The sequence below is a fragment of the Copadichromis virginalis genome, linkage group LG23, assembly GCF_057382275.1.
Source record: "Copadichromis virginalis isolate Kocher_CV1m ecotype Utaka linkage group LG23, C_Virginalis_male_GT1.1, whole genome shotgun sequence".
Taxonomy (NCBI): Eukaryota; Metazoa; Chordata; class Actinopteri; order Cichliformes; family Cichlidae; genus Copadichromis; species Copadichromis virginalis.
In genome coordinates, this window is record NC_140639.1 from 5,019,424 (window position 1) to 5,034,766 (window position 15,343).

General features: G+C 44.1%; 1 protein-coding gene across 6 annotated transcripts in view; it reads left to right on the forward strand.

Moving 5' to 3' along the window:
* The window catches only part of elavl4 (ELAV like neuron-specific RNA binding protein 4), an 80,960-nt gene that overhangs the window by 21,903 nt on the left and 43,714 nt on the right, over positions 1-15,343 (forward strand). For 4 of the 6 annotated variants that reach the window (XM_085447241.1, XM_085447247.1, XM_085447243.1 and 1 more), the window contains one exon: positions 12,388-12,474. The exons of the other annotated variants lie outside the window; for them this stretch is intronic. In XM_085447241.1, coding sequence (XP_085303367.1) covers positions 12,388-12,474 — 87 coding nt within the window. The remainder of the gene's footprint in view (positions 1-12,387; positions 12,475-15,343) is intronic. 6 annotated transcript variants of the gene reach the window in all.

Genomic DNA, 15,343 nt, shown 5'->3' on the forward strand with positions numbered 1-15,343 from the left:
GTTATGACGCAAAAATTAGAATACAATAAGAATAAATACAGTACACAACTGTACAGAATAGAATAAAATAATATACTATATACAGTAGAATAAAATAGAATAAAAATATACAATAAGATAAAAATAGAATACAAATGCTATATACAACTGAGTAAAAATACAACGATGCCAGAAAAGATTATTGCACTTAGTGTTATTGCACATGTGTGGATGTGTGTGTTTGTTCAGTTAAAGTCTTTATTATGGAGTCTGACAGCAGTGGGGAGGAAAGACCTGCGAAATCTCTCCGTCCCACACCGTGGGTGCCGCAGTCTCCCACTGAAGGAGCTGCTCAGTGCTGTCACAGTCTGCTGCATGGGGTGGGAGACGTTGTCCAACAGGGATGACAGCTTAGCCGCCGTTCTCCTGTCACTCACCACCTCCACTGGGTCCAGAGGGCATCCTAGAACAGAGCTGGCCCTTCGGATCACCCTGTTCAGTCTCTTCCTGTCCCCAGCAGAGATGCTGCCGCCCCAGCAGACCACGCCATAAAAGATAGCAGAAGCCACCACAGAGTCATAGAAGGTCTTCAGGAGTGGGCCCTCCACCCCAAACGACCTGAGTCTCCGCAGCAGGTACAGCCTGCTCTGCCCTTTCCTGTAGAGGGCGTCTGAGTTATGAGTCCAGTCCAGTCTGTTGTTCAGATGAACACCAAGGTACCTGTAGCTGTCCACAGCCTCAATGTCCATACCTTGGATGTTCAGTGGTTGCAGTGGAGAATGCTTGTGCCTGCGGAAGTCTACCACCAGCTCCTTGGTTTTACTGGCGTTGATCTGGAGGTAGTTCAGCTGGCACCAGTCCACAAAGTCTTGAGTCAGTCCTCTGTACTCCTTGTCGTCCCCATCAGTGATGAGGCCGACTATTGCAGAGTCATCAGAGAACTTCTGCAGGAAGCACTGGGTGGAATTGTGGGAGAAGTCTGCAGTGTAGATGGTGAAGAGGAACGGAGCCAGAACCGTTCCCTGTGGGGCCCCCGTACTGCAGACGACCCTGTCCGACACACAGCCCTGAGTCCTCACATACTGTGGTCGGTCGGTGAGGTAGTCCAAAATCCAGGTAGTGAGGTGATGGTCCACTCCAGAGTTCTCCAGCTTGTCCTTCAGAACCGAGGGAAGAATAGTGTTGAAGGCACTGGAGAAATCAAAGAACATGATTCTCACAGTGCTTCCAGCGGTCTCCAGGTGAGCGAGGGAACGATGTAGGAGGTGAATGACGGCATCATCCGCTCCAATGCCAGGCTGGTAGGCAAACTGAAGTGGGTCCAGTGATGAGCTTGTTAGGCGCCGAAGCTGAGCCAGGACCAACCGCTCCAGGGTCTTCATCAGGTGGGATGTCAGAGCCACCGGCCTGTAGCTGTTGAGGTCCTTGGGGCGTGAAGTCTTTGGCACTGGTACAACACAGGAGGTTTTCCAGAGTTGTGGGACTCTTCCCAACCTCAGGCTCAGGTTGAAGAGGTGCTCCATCACCCCACACAGTTGGTCCGCGCAGGACCTGACGACCCTCGAGCTGATGCCATCTGGGCCCGCTGCCTTCTTGCCATTAATCCTCCTCAGTTCCCTCCTAACCTGGGTGGTTGAGAGAGACAGGCTGGAGCCTTGTGTTGAGTGTGTATTGGATGCTGTTGTTGGGGGTGGGGGGGAGTGAGCAGGGTGAATAGAGGAGGTGTGAAGTGTCAGAGGTGGAACAGCAGCAGTGGGGGTGGGTGAGTCTGCAGCCGATGTTGTAGACTGTCTCATGGTTGAATCAAATCTGTTGAAGAAATGATTCAGTTCATTTGCCCATCTCACATCCCTCCCAGGCAGAGAGTTCTGCTGTTTGTGGCCTGAGATGGTTCTGAGGCCTCTCCAGACTTCACCAACGTTGTTTTGCTGAAGCTGGTTCTCCATCTTCTGCCTGTAGCTGTCCTTCCCATTCCTTATCAGTCCCCTCAACTCTCTCTGCACCCTTTTCAACTCCTCTTTGTCTTTGGATTTGAAGGCCCTCCTCTTCTGCTTGAGGACGGTTTTAATTTCTGGGGTAATCCAAGGTTTGTTGTTGGAGAAACACCGTACAGTCCTGGTAGGTACGGTGTTATCCACACAGAAATTAATATAGTCAGTAATGCAAGGACCAGTGAGAGAGCGGGTGACAAAGTGGAATATTCATTAGTATTGGAGGTATTAGATGAGTGTGCATCCATGAAGCCTCCTGATGCGAACCAGTGGGGGACCTGCTCTAGAGACAGGCCATCATTTTACAAAAATACACACAGATACACACAAATGCGCAGTGGCTCTATTACCCCGAGGCAGAACACCACAAGCTCGAAGGTTACACATCAATGCTAATAGGGCGGGGTGTATGAGGAATTTATTAGCTACAGTGCACTGACCATGTGCTCGGGATTTAAATGTAACTGAAGATCAAAGACCTGAGACACGAACAGATGGGTGTACGAGTATGTAGCATGTAAGGTTTTTGAAGGAACAATAAAAGTGATTTGCAGACACAGAGGAAAAATATGTGGATGATAAGTTCACAAATACAGAACTAGAGCTACACAGACAATAAAGAAACACTGCTTCATCAGTTCAGTGACAGGTTAGCATGCGCTTCTGCACGACTGGTTCTGTGTGTTTGTGTTTGATTGCGTGTGTGCATCAGAGGGCCGACTGACACGTGTACAGATGGAGAGTGACATTGTTAAGTAGAGCCTCATTAGAGACCAAGCAAATACATAAAGCAAGAGGGGTGAAGTGGTTCGGACAGAGGAACAGCTGCCTCTTAATCTTCTTTCCAGTTGTCTTTACACAAACATCCGCTCTGACGGATTTAATGTGAATGTTTGCGTTGCATTATTTACTGTTGACCAGACCTTTAACTGTTCCTGGTGTTATCATGATCATAGCGGGGTTTAAACTTAGTCTTACACTATTACCAGATCCACAGATATTTTGCCTTTGTAACTATATTTAATTACAGATATTAATAATATTGATAGCAAAAAAAACCAAACTTCTTCTTCTTTTTATTTTCAAACTTATATGTTTTCATATTTCAACTCGGTGAAATAATTTGCTTCTATACTGAAAGTTGCCTCTTATTACAAAGCTGACAAACTGAGGCAGAACACTCGGACCTCTGATGTTTGTCACAGAATAACAAAATCCCCCAAAAACAGCCTCCTTTGACTTCCTTTAAACTCCTCTCCTGGGTCAGTGCTGATTTGCTGTTTGCTTTTAAGAGGATTTATCAAAACTAGCAGCTTGTAATTTATACTGAAGATAAAAAATAGACTTTTAGGTTTAAGTGAAAAATTTGTATTGTCCCTGGTTATGCATTGCTTGTCAGCACTAATTTCTCACCAAGTTTTATAAAGTTTACTTTAGACAAGGACAAATGCAAAATAAGCAGAAGGCCTATGGCGGTCTTCTGTTTGTCGTGTTAAGAGAGCACAGTTATGGCTGTGCTGCTGTTACTGTTGTTGATTCAGTTTTTACAGGCAGAGGTTTTTCACATCCACAGTAATTAGATGAAATGTCAAATGGTCACATTGTGTGCGTTGCGTGGTGTTGTTTATATACAGTATGTAGGTGTTACTGTGTCTCATACTGTGTGTGCCGCCTCTCTAGCTGTAGGTGTAAATGACCAGACCCATTCAGGCACATTAAAAAGGATTTATCAAAGCTGAGACACGTAGAGAGAAGTCAGCAAGGATAATGGCAACTTTAGTGCAGCGAGTCCAATAAAAACATCCTATAGAGAGTTTTCTCAGGAGACTTTTAGATAGATGTGATAGTGATGTGTGAACCAGAGAAAAGGAGTTTAACTATGTATGCATCTGTGCAGATTCTGCAGGAATTAATATTCCTGATTAAAATCTGATAGTTAAATATTTTAAGAAGGTGATGACCAAACAGGTCGTACACCTGAAAAGATACAATTACCCTCCCCTACACAAACACAAAAAAATGAAATCAGAATTACCCCAGACAAAATATTTATTATCCCTTGAGACTAACACATCCCATTTATGTATAAATATGTAGCTGGCTGACATTTCAAAAGTAAAGATTTGATTTGCATGTGACATAACAGTACTAAGATGCCAGGATATTTGGGTTTGCGCTTACTTTGAGCCAAGAGCTTGTGCCACTGCTGCAGCGTATTTTGCGTGACGACATTATGCAATCTATCAGCTTTTTGGTGGTACATCGAAAAATATTTTGTTGTCTTTAAATGTCTTTTCCACTTTTCTTTAAACAAAAGCTGGATGGAAGCAGTTAATGAGCCAAAAGCCTGTTTGAATAAGAAGCTGCTGTAACAATCTCTGTCCCAATTAGCACGCTTTGGTTTTTAAATATTTCTTTTGTGCGAAGCCTAAACACACATGAAGACTCACAAAACGGTCACGTTGAAAATTTAATAGGCTTCCACAGTGATTTCCTTCATTTATTTAAAATGTTTTTTTTCCCTCTCCTTTTTAAAAAAGCTAGAAATTTGAGAGGCATGGTGAGGCATTCTGCTGTGAGGGGAACAGCATTCACAAATACTAGACCTAATTCCTTTGGCAGCAGCTCAAACTGCTACAGACAGACACATAATCAGCTGGGGAGTGTTAGCGCCTCAGCCCACTAGCAAACACAGGACCGAGCCCTTGTTGTGCATCGCTGCTTTTCAGAATAAATATCCCGATGGAAAATACAATGGGAGGAAAGAGGTATTCATGTGTATATGGCTCTTTGTTCAGTCAAAAATACAGAAAGAGAGAGGAACACTGGCTTTCCTAGCTACTTTACTGCTCGTTCTACTCGATCCACTCTCTCCCTCATCTTCTCTATGTCCCTCGCCCCTCCTTCTCTTTCTCTCATCCTCCACTGTACCCTGTGTGTTTTGGTATTCATACAGATGTTTGGATTTGACTGGCAGTTTCTCCTGAGACTGTGCACAAGCGGCTGACTCGTCTCATCTGCATTTTGCATCCCAGGAAAAAAGGGAACAGAAAGCAGTGGAAAGCGTCAGCAGGCAGACGGGCTGTGTGAATGTGTAAGAGTGAGAGCGTGTGTGTGTACACGTTGCATGTTTTTTTTCCTATTTTTTGGCTTTGGCAGCTTAACTGGCCCCAGTGCTGTAGCCGTGTGATGTTTAAAGGACGTTTCAAGGTCATGCTTTCGACAGGCCTCACCGCCTCTGACATATTAAACATTTATATATTTCTGTAGCCAGATGAATTATAGATTGAACATGCAACTGAACATGCTACAAAATGGCACCATTGTTGCTGGTAATAGACACATTAAGGCCTACAAAAACAGAATCCCACACAGTGTCATTTAGAGTTATCTTCAGTAGCAATGCGAACACAAGGAGGAAAAAGACCAGTGTTGCCATATGGAATAAACCAAGACACCAGGAAATCTCATAAACTCATAAAGCTAGGGGCCACTGTGTATGCTAAAACTAACACACGAAACTACAGCATCTTCTCATATATATATATATATATATATATGTATATGTATATGTATACATACAATAAACACAGGAAGAAGAGGTTGATAAAAAGGCTATTTTCCCCGAGATCAACCATACTTACCCAGCATAGGTTCAGCAGTGCGAGCTAACTACGCAGATCTGGGATGGCATCTCTGATAATAGATTTGTTTGTCCCGAAAGGAATACGGATGATTACAGTAAACGCATTTTCCCTTAACAATTGAGAGGAATGTCATCCCTCCTAAACAGTACACCTTGATGGAAATGAAGAATATGGTACATCAGATCCTTATCGTAACCAACAAACGTCAGGATTAGTCATGATCAGCACCTGTCAAGTCGATACTGGAGGTACAGAGAGAGAAAAGAAAAGGGGAGAGAAAATTGGAACGGTAGGAAGGTAGATTTGTGCTATCTTGTAGATGCACGGCTTTCCGGCACATTCTGTCAGACTAAAAAGCGCTGCTGCTGAATTTTCCGTGGCAATCAGCCACCTCCCTCTATACATTGTCTCCTAAGCATATGCCACAGTATATGAACAGAGATAGTCTCCTGTAGACATTTTCAATTACTCTGCACTACGTAGCAGTAGGGGGGATTAATCTGTTCGTTTGAATGCACACCACACTTAATGGTTTAGCTGGTGTGCCGCGGGCCTCGTCTGTTAGCTGTGCTGGTATACATGTAGGCTTGTGTGTCTCGCTCTCCTATCTTCGTGCTGCAGTAGAAGCCATTTATGATTGCACCACTCTCACATCGAGTTAAACTGAGATTAGACTTTCACAGATGACAAGTCAAACTCCAGACTGATTGTGTAGCTACTAGTATGGGGAAACTTTATAGTTTTAGAAAAGTGACTGAAATATTAAGGTGTCAGACTCGAGGCATATTCAAAAGACGGCTATTTTTTTAGGTTTATATGGTAGTTAATGTAACAAAAGCTTTAAATGATGCCAAGATTCTATCTGTACCAAAGACTCAAAAGAGCAAAGTACATATGCGTGAAATAGGCATGAAATAGTTTGCTATTTCAATATCGCTTAGCATAGGACGACGATTACCGAGCAGCCGCCACTGGATTGCTGTAAAGTTTCAGCTTGTCACTCTATCAGTGAAGCTGTAACCTCCTCTGCCTCTACACGTAGCTTTGAGTTATTCTTTGCCTTCATCAAAATGTTTACTCATTAAGACAGATGACGGACGGCTGTCCTTTTCCCTTGCAGCTATTTGATTATATGAGCTCCGGTTCAGAGTCGAATCAATAACCAGATTAGTTCAGAGCACGCATATACACACCAGCATACACTCACATAGTACCCAGGGCTGTGGAATGAATTCTCCAGTACAACGGTCATTCGGTGTCTATGTGATTTAGCTCTATGCCTTTGCTGCAAGGCAGACGCACGCGCACGTACGTGCACACATACGCACACAGGCAGGCCGTGTCTGAGATGCCGCTGATGGGGGAAACAGTGATTAGATTAGGACGAGCACTGCCTCTGCTTAGCAGCCAGGCAAGTGTTCCTGTCTCTCCCTTGTTCTCTCTGTAAGTGCTGTGCTGTAGGTTTTGTTCTTATCGTATACCCCCAGGCTGTTTATAGCTTTTTAAATACCTGTTAAACAAAGCCAATATTACCACTTCCAGCCTCAAACCAGTTTTAATTAGACCCACTACTGTGAATTATGCTGAAAATTGAGTTCAGTCAGAGGAGTGTACAAGTTTCTTATTCTGTTGGTCTCCCCTTATGGGGAGGTTACTTTTAGCATGGCTATAAGGTAGTGCAAGCAAGTAATACGCGTTAGGTTGCGATACCGTAGCATTGCTGAATTGCTTATTTTTGACCCAACATGTGCAGGTGGGCACAGAAACAGGGAGAATGTTTGAGAGGTTGAGTGAATCTTGTGTATTTGTGCATGATGCCATATGTTTGTTTATGTATGCACTAGTTTTCCTTAGTGTGTTTTGCTAAAGATAGGAGGCAATCTCACTAAAATGGCTGGTTGCCTGCACAGGTGCGTGGCCGCGTTCACCTGCCAGCTACTTGTGGAGGTGGTGTCCTCGCTCATGACACATGGTGCTGATTCAGTCAGATGAGCCCGCCTGCTCTGCCTGCCTTGTTGTCGGTTTTTGCGTCCTCTGTCCCCGTTCCCACCCGGCGAAAAGCAGCTTCAGCTCAACACGGAAATGAGTGTTGTACAGAAACATAAGCTTTTCCCTGAAATGCAACTCAGAGTAGTGCAAGTCTTTGTCATGGCGCTACTGTAGGTTCTGTTGCAGTGTCACAAGAGCCGCAGTCTGTAAAAGTAACCAAATGTTAACCGAGCCATTGCAAACAGGATTTTCGTATTCTAAAAATGGATGGACACATTTTGTGTCATGTTAAATCACAGCTATATCAGGGATCACAAACACAAACCTATTCTCCACCATCCATGGAAACGAGGTAATTACTTTGTGAATAAACCCCACATGTTAGATAGATACCATCTCCACTAAAACCTTTAACCACATTTACATTTAATTAAGGATGGAAATGGAAATGTAGCAGCTGAGACCATGATTTAGCCTCTTTAATCCACCAAAATGTTCTAGCTTAGGGCCTCGACAATGATCACTCCCATCAGTCACAGGGATTACAGCAGGACAGACAGTGATGCACAGCAGAGACATCTTGCTGATTTGACTGAGCTGGAAGCTGAGGTGCTGGCCACACTAGCTAGAAGTGGAACAAAGGCTGGGAAGCTGTTCATGGGATTTGATGCCCTTCAGGGGAAGACCGCTGTTGGGAAGATGGCACTGCAGTGACTTGCAGCTCAGGGCTGAGAAATAGGGGTCAAAGGCATCGGGCAAGGGACTAGCCCTGGCACGGGTGTGAAACTAGAGGAACTGTGATGAGGACCTGAGAGGCGAGGCCAGGGCTGGGGCTAAGGGACAGGGACTTGGACTGACAGGCAAGGCCAGGCCTTCAATTCCAAGGCCCGGTCCCCTGTGCTCCAGGCTTCAGCCAAACAGCTAGGCAGGTGTCCAGCTGATCTCATGCGCCCACAAGGGATGAACTGCAGAGCACCAGTCACTGGAGCTCAACAAATTGAAGTGTCATCTCCAGAGTCAAGATGCTCACCAATTTTCTGCATGCGTTGGTGCAGAGTTGGGATTCAGCCAGTGGACAAATGGCTTCAGTTCCGCCTACAGTTTGGTTGAGCAAAGGAGACTTTGGCGTGTGTGTCTGTGTGTGTGAATGAGAACGACTGTACGTATGTATAGAGCAATGCAGGTCCTCAGAGTCTCTGTGCTTAAAGGATGCTCTCTGTATGGAAAATATGCATTTAAAAATTACATATAAGTGATTGGACCAGATAAATCTGAATAGAGTGGAGAAAGTTATATGACTCCTTCATATACATTCAAATGCAAAGTGTGTCAGTATTTACGTTCAGCCAGACTCTCAGAAACAAGTGATACTGAGGAATACATCAGAGCTTCATCATCTGAAAATAAGAACACTGGGTCGTCCTATAATTGTCTGTGAAATCTTGAGATCTTGAGATAACCCACAGCAATTGGCCCTATCCTATCATCTCCTGACCTCTGACCTTACACAAGTATGTGCTGATTACCCAGGGGCTGCGAGGAAGTGTGTGGGAAAGCTGCATCGATCTCACTGGAAGACTGAAACATCACAAAAAAGAAGCGAGAGGGAAAAAAAAGTCAAGCCAAAGTTAAATGAAAAATTGCTTACGTACACGTCTCGCGCGGTCTGGAACATTTATTATTCTGAGTCACACAGAGAGAAAAGAGGTGGAGGAGGATAGAAGAAGAGAAGAATCCATTTGGTAAAGTAGATGCAGATCAATGAGACTGGAGGCAGGCAGGCCAGAGTGCAACAGAGGAAGGGTGTGTGTGTGTGGGTTGGTGAGTATCTGTGATGTGTCTGTGTGTGTGCTTGCGTGCATGAGGCGTCCCAGATTACTTTCCCTGATTGATCCGGCCCAGCATCCGTCTGACCTGCAGGACATTTCAGAGCTCGGAAGAGGATGGTGGAGGTGGAGAGATGGAGAGAGAGATCTCCAGGAAGAAAAGGAGAGGAGAGAAAAATAAAAATCAATAGCGCAGAGAGCATTACACGGAACTCGACTGGCCGAGAAACTGAGATAGTAAAGTCGTATTAATCTCTTTGTGTCTAAGTCAGTTTGGTAAGAACTCCAATTCCGTTTCAGTTTGTCAGACTGAGAGAGAATTGAAGTTTGCTTTGTGGTGGCAAGAGGCGGGCACGTAATTAGCAGTGCGTCTGTAGCTGACAGCAAATCCAGAATTTGACCTGATCCATTCGTTTCTCATTTTAAAAACTGGTCAGAATTTTAAAGAATAAAACAAGTTGGAAAAGGCATAAGGAAATGGCAAATTATATAAAGCAAGATGATGAGGCAAAGTCAGATGGTTGCATGCTGGCTCCATTTTGTAGCTGCCAGGCAGTGTGTCTATCAGTGGAGAGATCCTGCAGCATACTGTCTGCTCCACAGTCTCTACAGCCTCCATCTATCCTGGCCAAGTCAGGGTAAATTGATTGTCTAAGCTCTGTAAGAGAAGGGGGGGGGGGGGGGGGGGGGCTGCACCAGGCCAGAAAAATAAAGTGGTAGCTTTATTGGCTAAAAGCGGAACAGGAGGGATAAACGTGAAACGGAAGTTAAAACGACTTTGTCATCTAAATTCTGGTAAAACTGTACCACTGGTGTCTTAGGCACGTGGAGAAAAGAAATGTGAGCTTGTCTTGTGCATAATATGGAGGAAAAGGTAGACTAAAACGGATGGCAGCTGCGTGTGGGCCTAGTGTATTTCCCAGTGTTAGAGGAAAGCAAATGTATACACGTCTTCCCTGCTAGAGGTGGAAAAGGCTCGTCCTATTCAAATGCAGTGCCCAGATACCACTGGTTGGGAGCCCAAGGAGACAGGAAGCACTTTTGTGGCATAAAATATTAATGGCATTATAGAGTGTATTGATTATATAATAACCTTTCCCAGCATCTGAGCACAGACTGAAATGTATTCCCTGAATAATTGAAAACGTATCCATGAGCAGTTTTTCATCTCAATGGTTGGTGAATGTAATTGCATTGCGCTGTTATTCCAGTGTTATTTGAGATTTTATCAGAAGACGCACACGTGTGTTCATGTGATAAACGCAAGGACAGTGAGACTACGAAGAAAGATGAAAGTGTGTGTGTGTGAGTGAGAGAGACTTTCTTTGTTTTATCGAATGGTTGAGCACTGAGCAGTGTCTCCGAAATGAGATGCACTTCTAAGAAAATGTAATATTCCTTTTGCCAGCATTATGCACCCTTCCACTATGCGTTAGCTGTTTAAATTGACTCATGTACATCTGCTTGCTGCTTCTTACATTTTTATCACCACATTTGTACATGCTATGATAATGCTGCATTGTCTGCTTGCTGCGGCACACGGCAATGTAAATAAAAAGCTTTGCAGAATGGGTGAAAAAGATTTGGATGTTTCACCTCTGCCTAACGTTTCCTTTTTTCAGGGTAGCCACTTAACTTTACATTTATTGGGACATTTGTTTTAAATTGACTGTAGAGTATGTTGCCCTCTGCCCTCCTAATGAGATGAATGCTGGTCCACGACACTGTATGTGGTGGTTTTAAGTTGTGACTAATGTGGGGAGTTGCTATCCCTCCAACTGCCCACTCTTGACTCTCTTAAATGATTTTAAATACACGCTTACTGGCTTTGGTACACCTGCATGACACTGACATTAGCATAACTAAAAGCCTGAAACACAAAAAAAAATGTTTGTCATTAATTTGTACCAGTCAGATTTGCAGACTATTCAATAGCAACCCTTTGGTCCTCGCCATATTAAAACAAAAGGTGGCTCAACTGATTTTCCCCCCATACGATCCCAAAAAATCTGCATTTTTTGCTTCTGTCAGTCGGCAAGGAGAAGCTATATTTCTTGTCCTCCTTTCCACCCTGACCTCTCTGCCCCTCTGTATCTTCTTTTTCTCTTTTGAAGCTGACAGTTCACTCTCATTTAGACCTCCATTATGCATTCCTGCCTAAGTTTACAAGACACATTGACAACAGAACATGTACAGACTCTCTTCCTCCTCCCCCACCACTGTCTCTCCTTTTCTTTGAAGTATTGGAAATGTCTTCCCCATTACTCAGCCCTTGCCTTTTCTACCTCCTCCCATCTGATCCCTCACTCCCGCTCTTCATCCCTCTGAAGGAGTAAATGAAGGCAGAGGTCATACCTCCTCTCTTCCTCTTCTCCTGCTAAATTGGCTGTTGTAGCATCTGTAGATAGCTGCAGGCATTTAAGCCCCCTGCTCTGGAGAGCCAGCGAACAGACTTCCTGCTCATTTGTGGCATTTTCTGTCTCTTCAACCACAGGCTTGTTTACCCACAGAGAGCAAGAGGGAAACCCTCATTATAAACCCTGCCAAGGTCATTGCAGTCCCCACACCAATCTGCCAACATCAACACACATTCGGTTTTATTCTGCCGGCTCCGAAGGTGCTCGCGTCAGTTTTAATAAATGAAAGAAATAATAGATTCGGCCACATTTCTGTCTCACCAAATCCAGTGTTAGCATTTGAATTCGTTTACTTTACGACAAACGAGAAAATAAACGGAGAGACAAATACGAAAACCCCTGAGCCACCTGTCTTTGTTTTATTACGGCTGATGGGGACTGCAAAGGTGCAACTGTGTTTTTCTAGTGAGCTGCCATTTTCTCAACATCCTCAACCCCTCCACTCCCCAAGTCCCACTACAACCCTAACCTTGTAAAGTGAGTGTATGATGTTGACGGTGGGCTGTGCATCCCTCCCTCCCTGTGCTCCGCTCCATAGGGGTCGACAGAGACACAGTGGCGTCAGGCAGAGCTCCCACAGCTCCAGGGCTGGGCAGAGAAGGGATTGCTGACACAGCCAAAGATGGTAAGGAGACTACTGCTGCCAAATGGATGGCCCAGCCATTTTACACACCCATGAAGTAATATGATCTGATGTTGCACTGTGTTCACATTAATGCACACTGGTCGGTGATGCTGCTGACTGAGACAGTTGGAACTTGAGCAGAGATTGATGGACGGGGTTGCGAGGGTAGAGGGGGCTATGCACAGAAGAGTGAAAAGCTGACACGTTCATCGTGTGCATATAATTTAGGAAGCCGTTAACGAGTGTTGCACTTTGATGTCTCATATTTTCTCTGTTTATATGGAACCATTTACGTTTTAATAATAATAATAATGGATACTTTATTGATCCCCATGGGGAAATTACTTGTTTTTCTCTGCATTTGACCCATTCACTCAGTGAAGCAGTGGGCAGCCCACTAAGCAGGCGCCCGGGGAGCAGTGTGTAGGGACGGTACCTTGCTCAGGGGTACCTCAGGGTAGCCGTTAAGTGGATTCGAACCGCCGACCTTCCGATCATGGGGCGACCACTTTACCTACTGAGCTATCCCTGCCCAGTACTTAGTACTTAGTACTTAAAAACAGTTATTTACCATTCCATTAACATGCAAAGCTGCAAATGTGGGCAATTCTAAAAGACATCTGCTTTCCGAAAGTCTTACTCAATTTGCTCCTTCTTATATCCGGCTTTTAATTTGATTTTCTCTCTTGCGTCGAGGATTCGAGCAGCCGTTAAAAGTAAAAGCGATACGTCCCTCAGCCTGCGCTTTGCTTTAACTAAACGATGACTATAAGTCACTGGTGTAGTCCAGCCAATCTATTTGATACAGCGAATGGGTATTGATATTTTTCATCCTAATGGCAACAGCTTATATCAGATCTTTTCTAACGCGCTCTCACATCCGTTTCATATGCTTTCAACAGCTGCACGCAGTTTAGATGCATTACTTTTAGCCAGAAGCGCTGGTGCTGGCTCGGCCTCCTACACAAGGAGCAGGATAACTTGTGAGTAAAAGAAGCCGCATCTCGAGCCTGAGAGCCTATGAGTGCTGGCTATGTGTTGTACCCAGTCAGCAGGACATGCAGCGAGTCTGTTCTCAGCACTAGGCTCCACAGTGGGAGAGCAGGGACAGCCAGAGTGTTCACAACCAACATGAAGTGGACTGCTGAGCAGCACAAATGCTGGTAGGCAGGGACAAGGAGAGGAATATAATTGGCTACTGGTACTCGGCAGGTCCCTGTTAATTAGAGGCAGCCATTTTGGTGTAAAAACCTCCTCAGAAAACGTCCCATGGAGTTGAAAGTCTCTCTGACAGAATGGAGCCCAGCAGGGAATGTAAACAGATTTAATAAGGCTCTCTCCAATCAACTCTGTTATGGCTAGATGCTATTCTCTCCTTCCTCTTCAGTCTCCCTCTCTCCCCCCGTCTTTCTCAGTCTGTCTCTGTATCTGTGTTGTGGTAGAGTGGTGAGTGAGTAGGGAAGGATACTGTCAAAAGAACAATTTGCATGCAGCTCTCATCTTGAGAGCTTTTAGACATCTCCCTGTCTGTTTGTTTTCTGCTGTGGGCTTGAGCCATTGTTCTCTCTTTGTATGTGTGATTGTGTGTGCCTTTGAGTGCGTGCCTCTTCCACTCACTGCAGATGCCACAGACTGCGAATACATGAAAGCGTGTGCTGGCGCGTGTGTGTGTTAAAAATAAGAAGATGGAAGCAGATTTAAGGCTGATGTGTTTTTGGAGCTGCTACTAAACACTAGACAGAGGAAAAGAAGGATACTGAATGATAAAAGGAATATTAAAGGTCAGGGAAGAAATGGATGCTTTAACCCATCCAAGCAGCCGTGTCCTATCCCTTAAGATTTTATTGGTCTAGTTGGTAGGAGGTAGAAATACTCACAGTTTTACAGATTCAAATAAAAACCACAGGCTCATTGTACTCTAGTTGTTCTCTACTTCTCATTAAAATGTACTGTTGACTTTTCTAGGTCATCTGTTTTGAATTCACTTACCAATTCAGCCTCCAAACGAGCCCAATTTTATGCATGCTTAATTATAATATGGTGTTTGTACGGTAACTCAACAGTTAACGGTTTCATCTGCCATTTCATTTATTACCACACGTCGACAGATAAAAGCAGAGCGATTAAAGTACACGCATCGTAAACTATTTCTGGACAAACTGGGAAATTTTTAAATTCTGCTTTGAGATATATTATTAGAACACAGGTCCGGCCTTTTGATAATCCAGAAATAGAGCGAAATACGGCTTGAGTGTCGTCTCTCCTTTGCTAATACTAGCCCTGCTTCCAAGTGCAGGCTGTCTGCGTGTACTTAAGAATAGTTAAAAATAGCCTGGAAGCTGAATAGCTTAGCAGGGGAAAGAAGAGATCTGAGTGATGACTTTAAAAATTTGATTGAATGAGATTAAAGAATATTTGCATCTTAATTTGGGTTTCAGCATGTTAGGTCATTTGCGGTGCTTTTGCCCAATTTTATGATTTCAAGAGTCTTGCAGTAGATTTCGTGACTCTTTTTGCAGCATCAACATCATTATTGTTTCTAAAAGTAAAACGCTGAAGTGCTTACGTGTGAGACAGAGCCAAGGGAAACTCATCAGGATTGTCTCCATCTCAAATTAGTTTTTTTATGCTATTAATTTGATAAATAACTATCTTTATGCAAATGTTTACATAAGCTCCCTGTGCATTTTGTTGGAATATTCACTAGGATAAGCATTTGATAAATATAAATGTGTTCTTAGTGTTAGAGAAGCAAAGTGCAATACCTCCCCCTCTGGCTCTTACTCCTTCTCACCCTTTTCCCCCTGTTTTCTCACACTTACACCAGGCTCACAGTTCCTCTTTGAACACTTTGATCCTGAGATGCTTT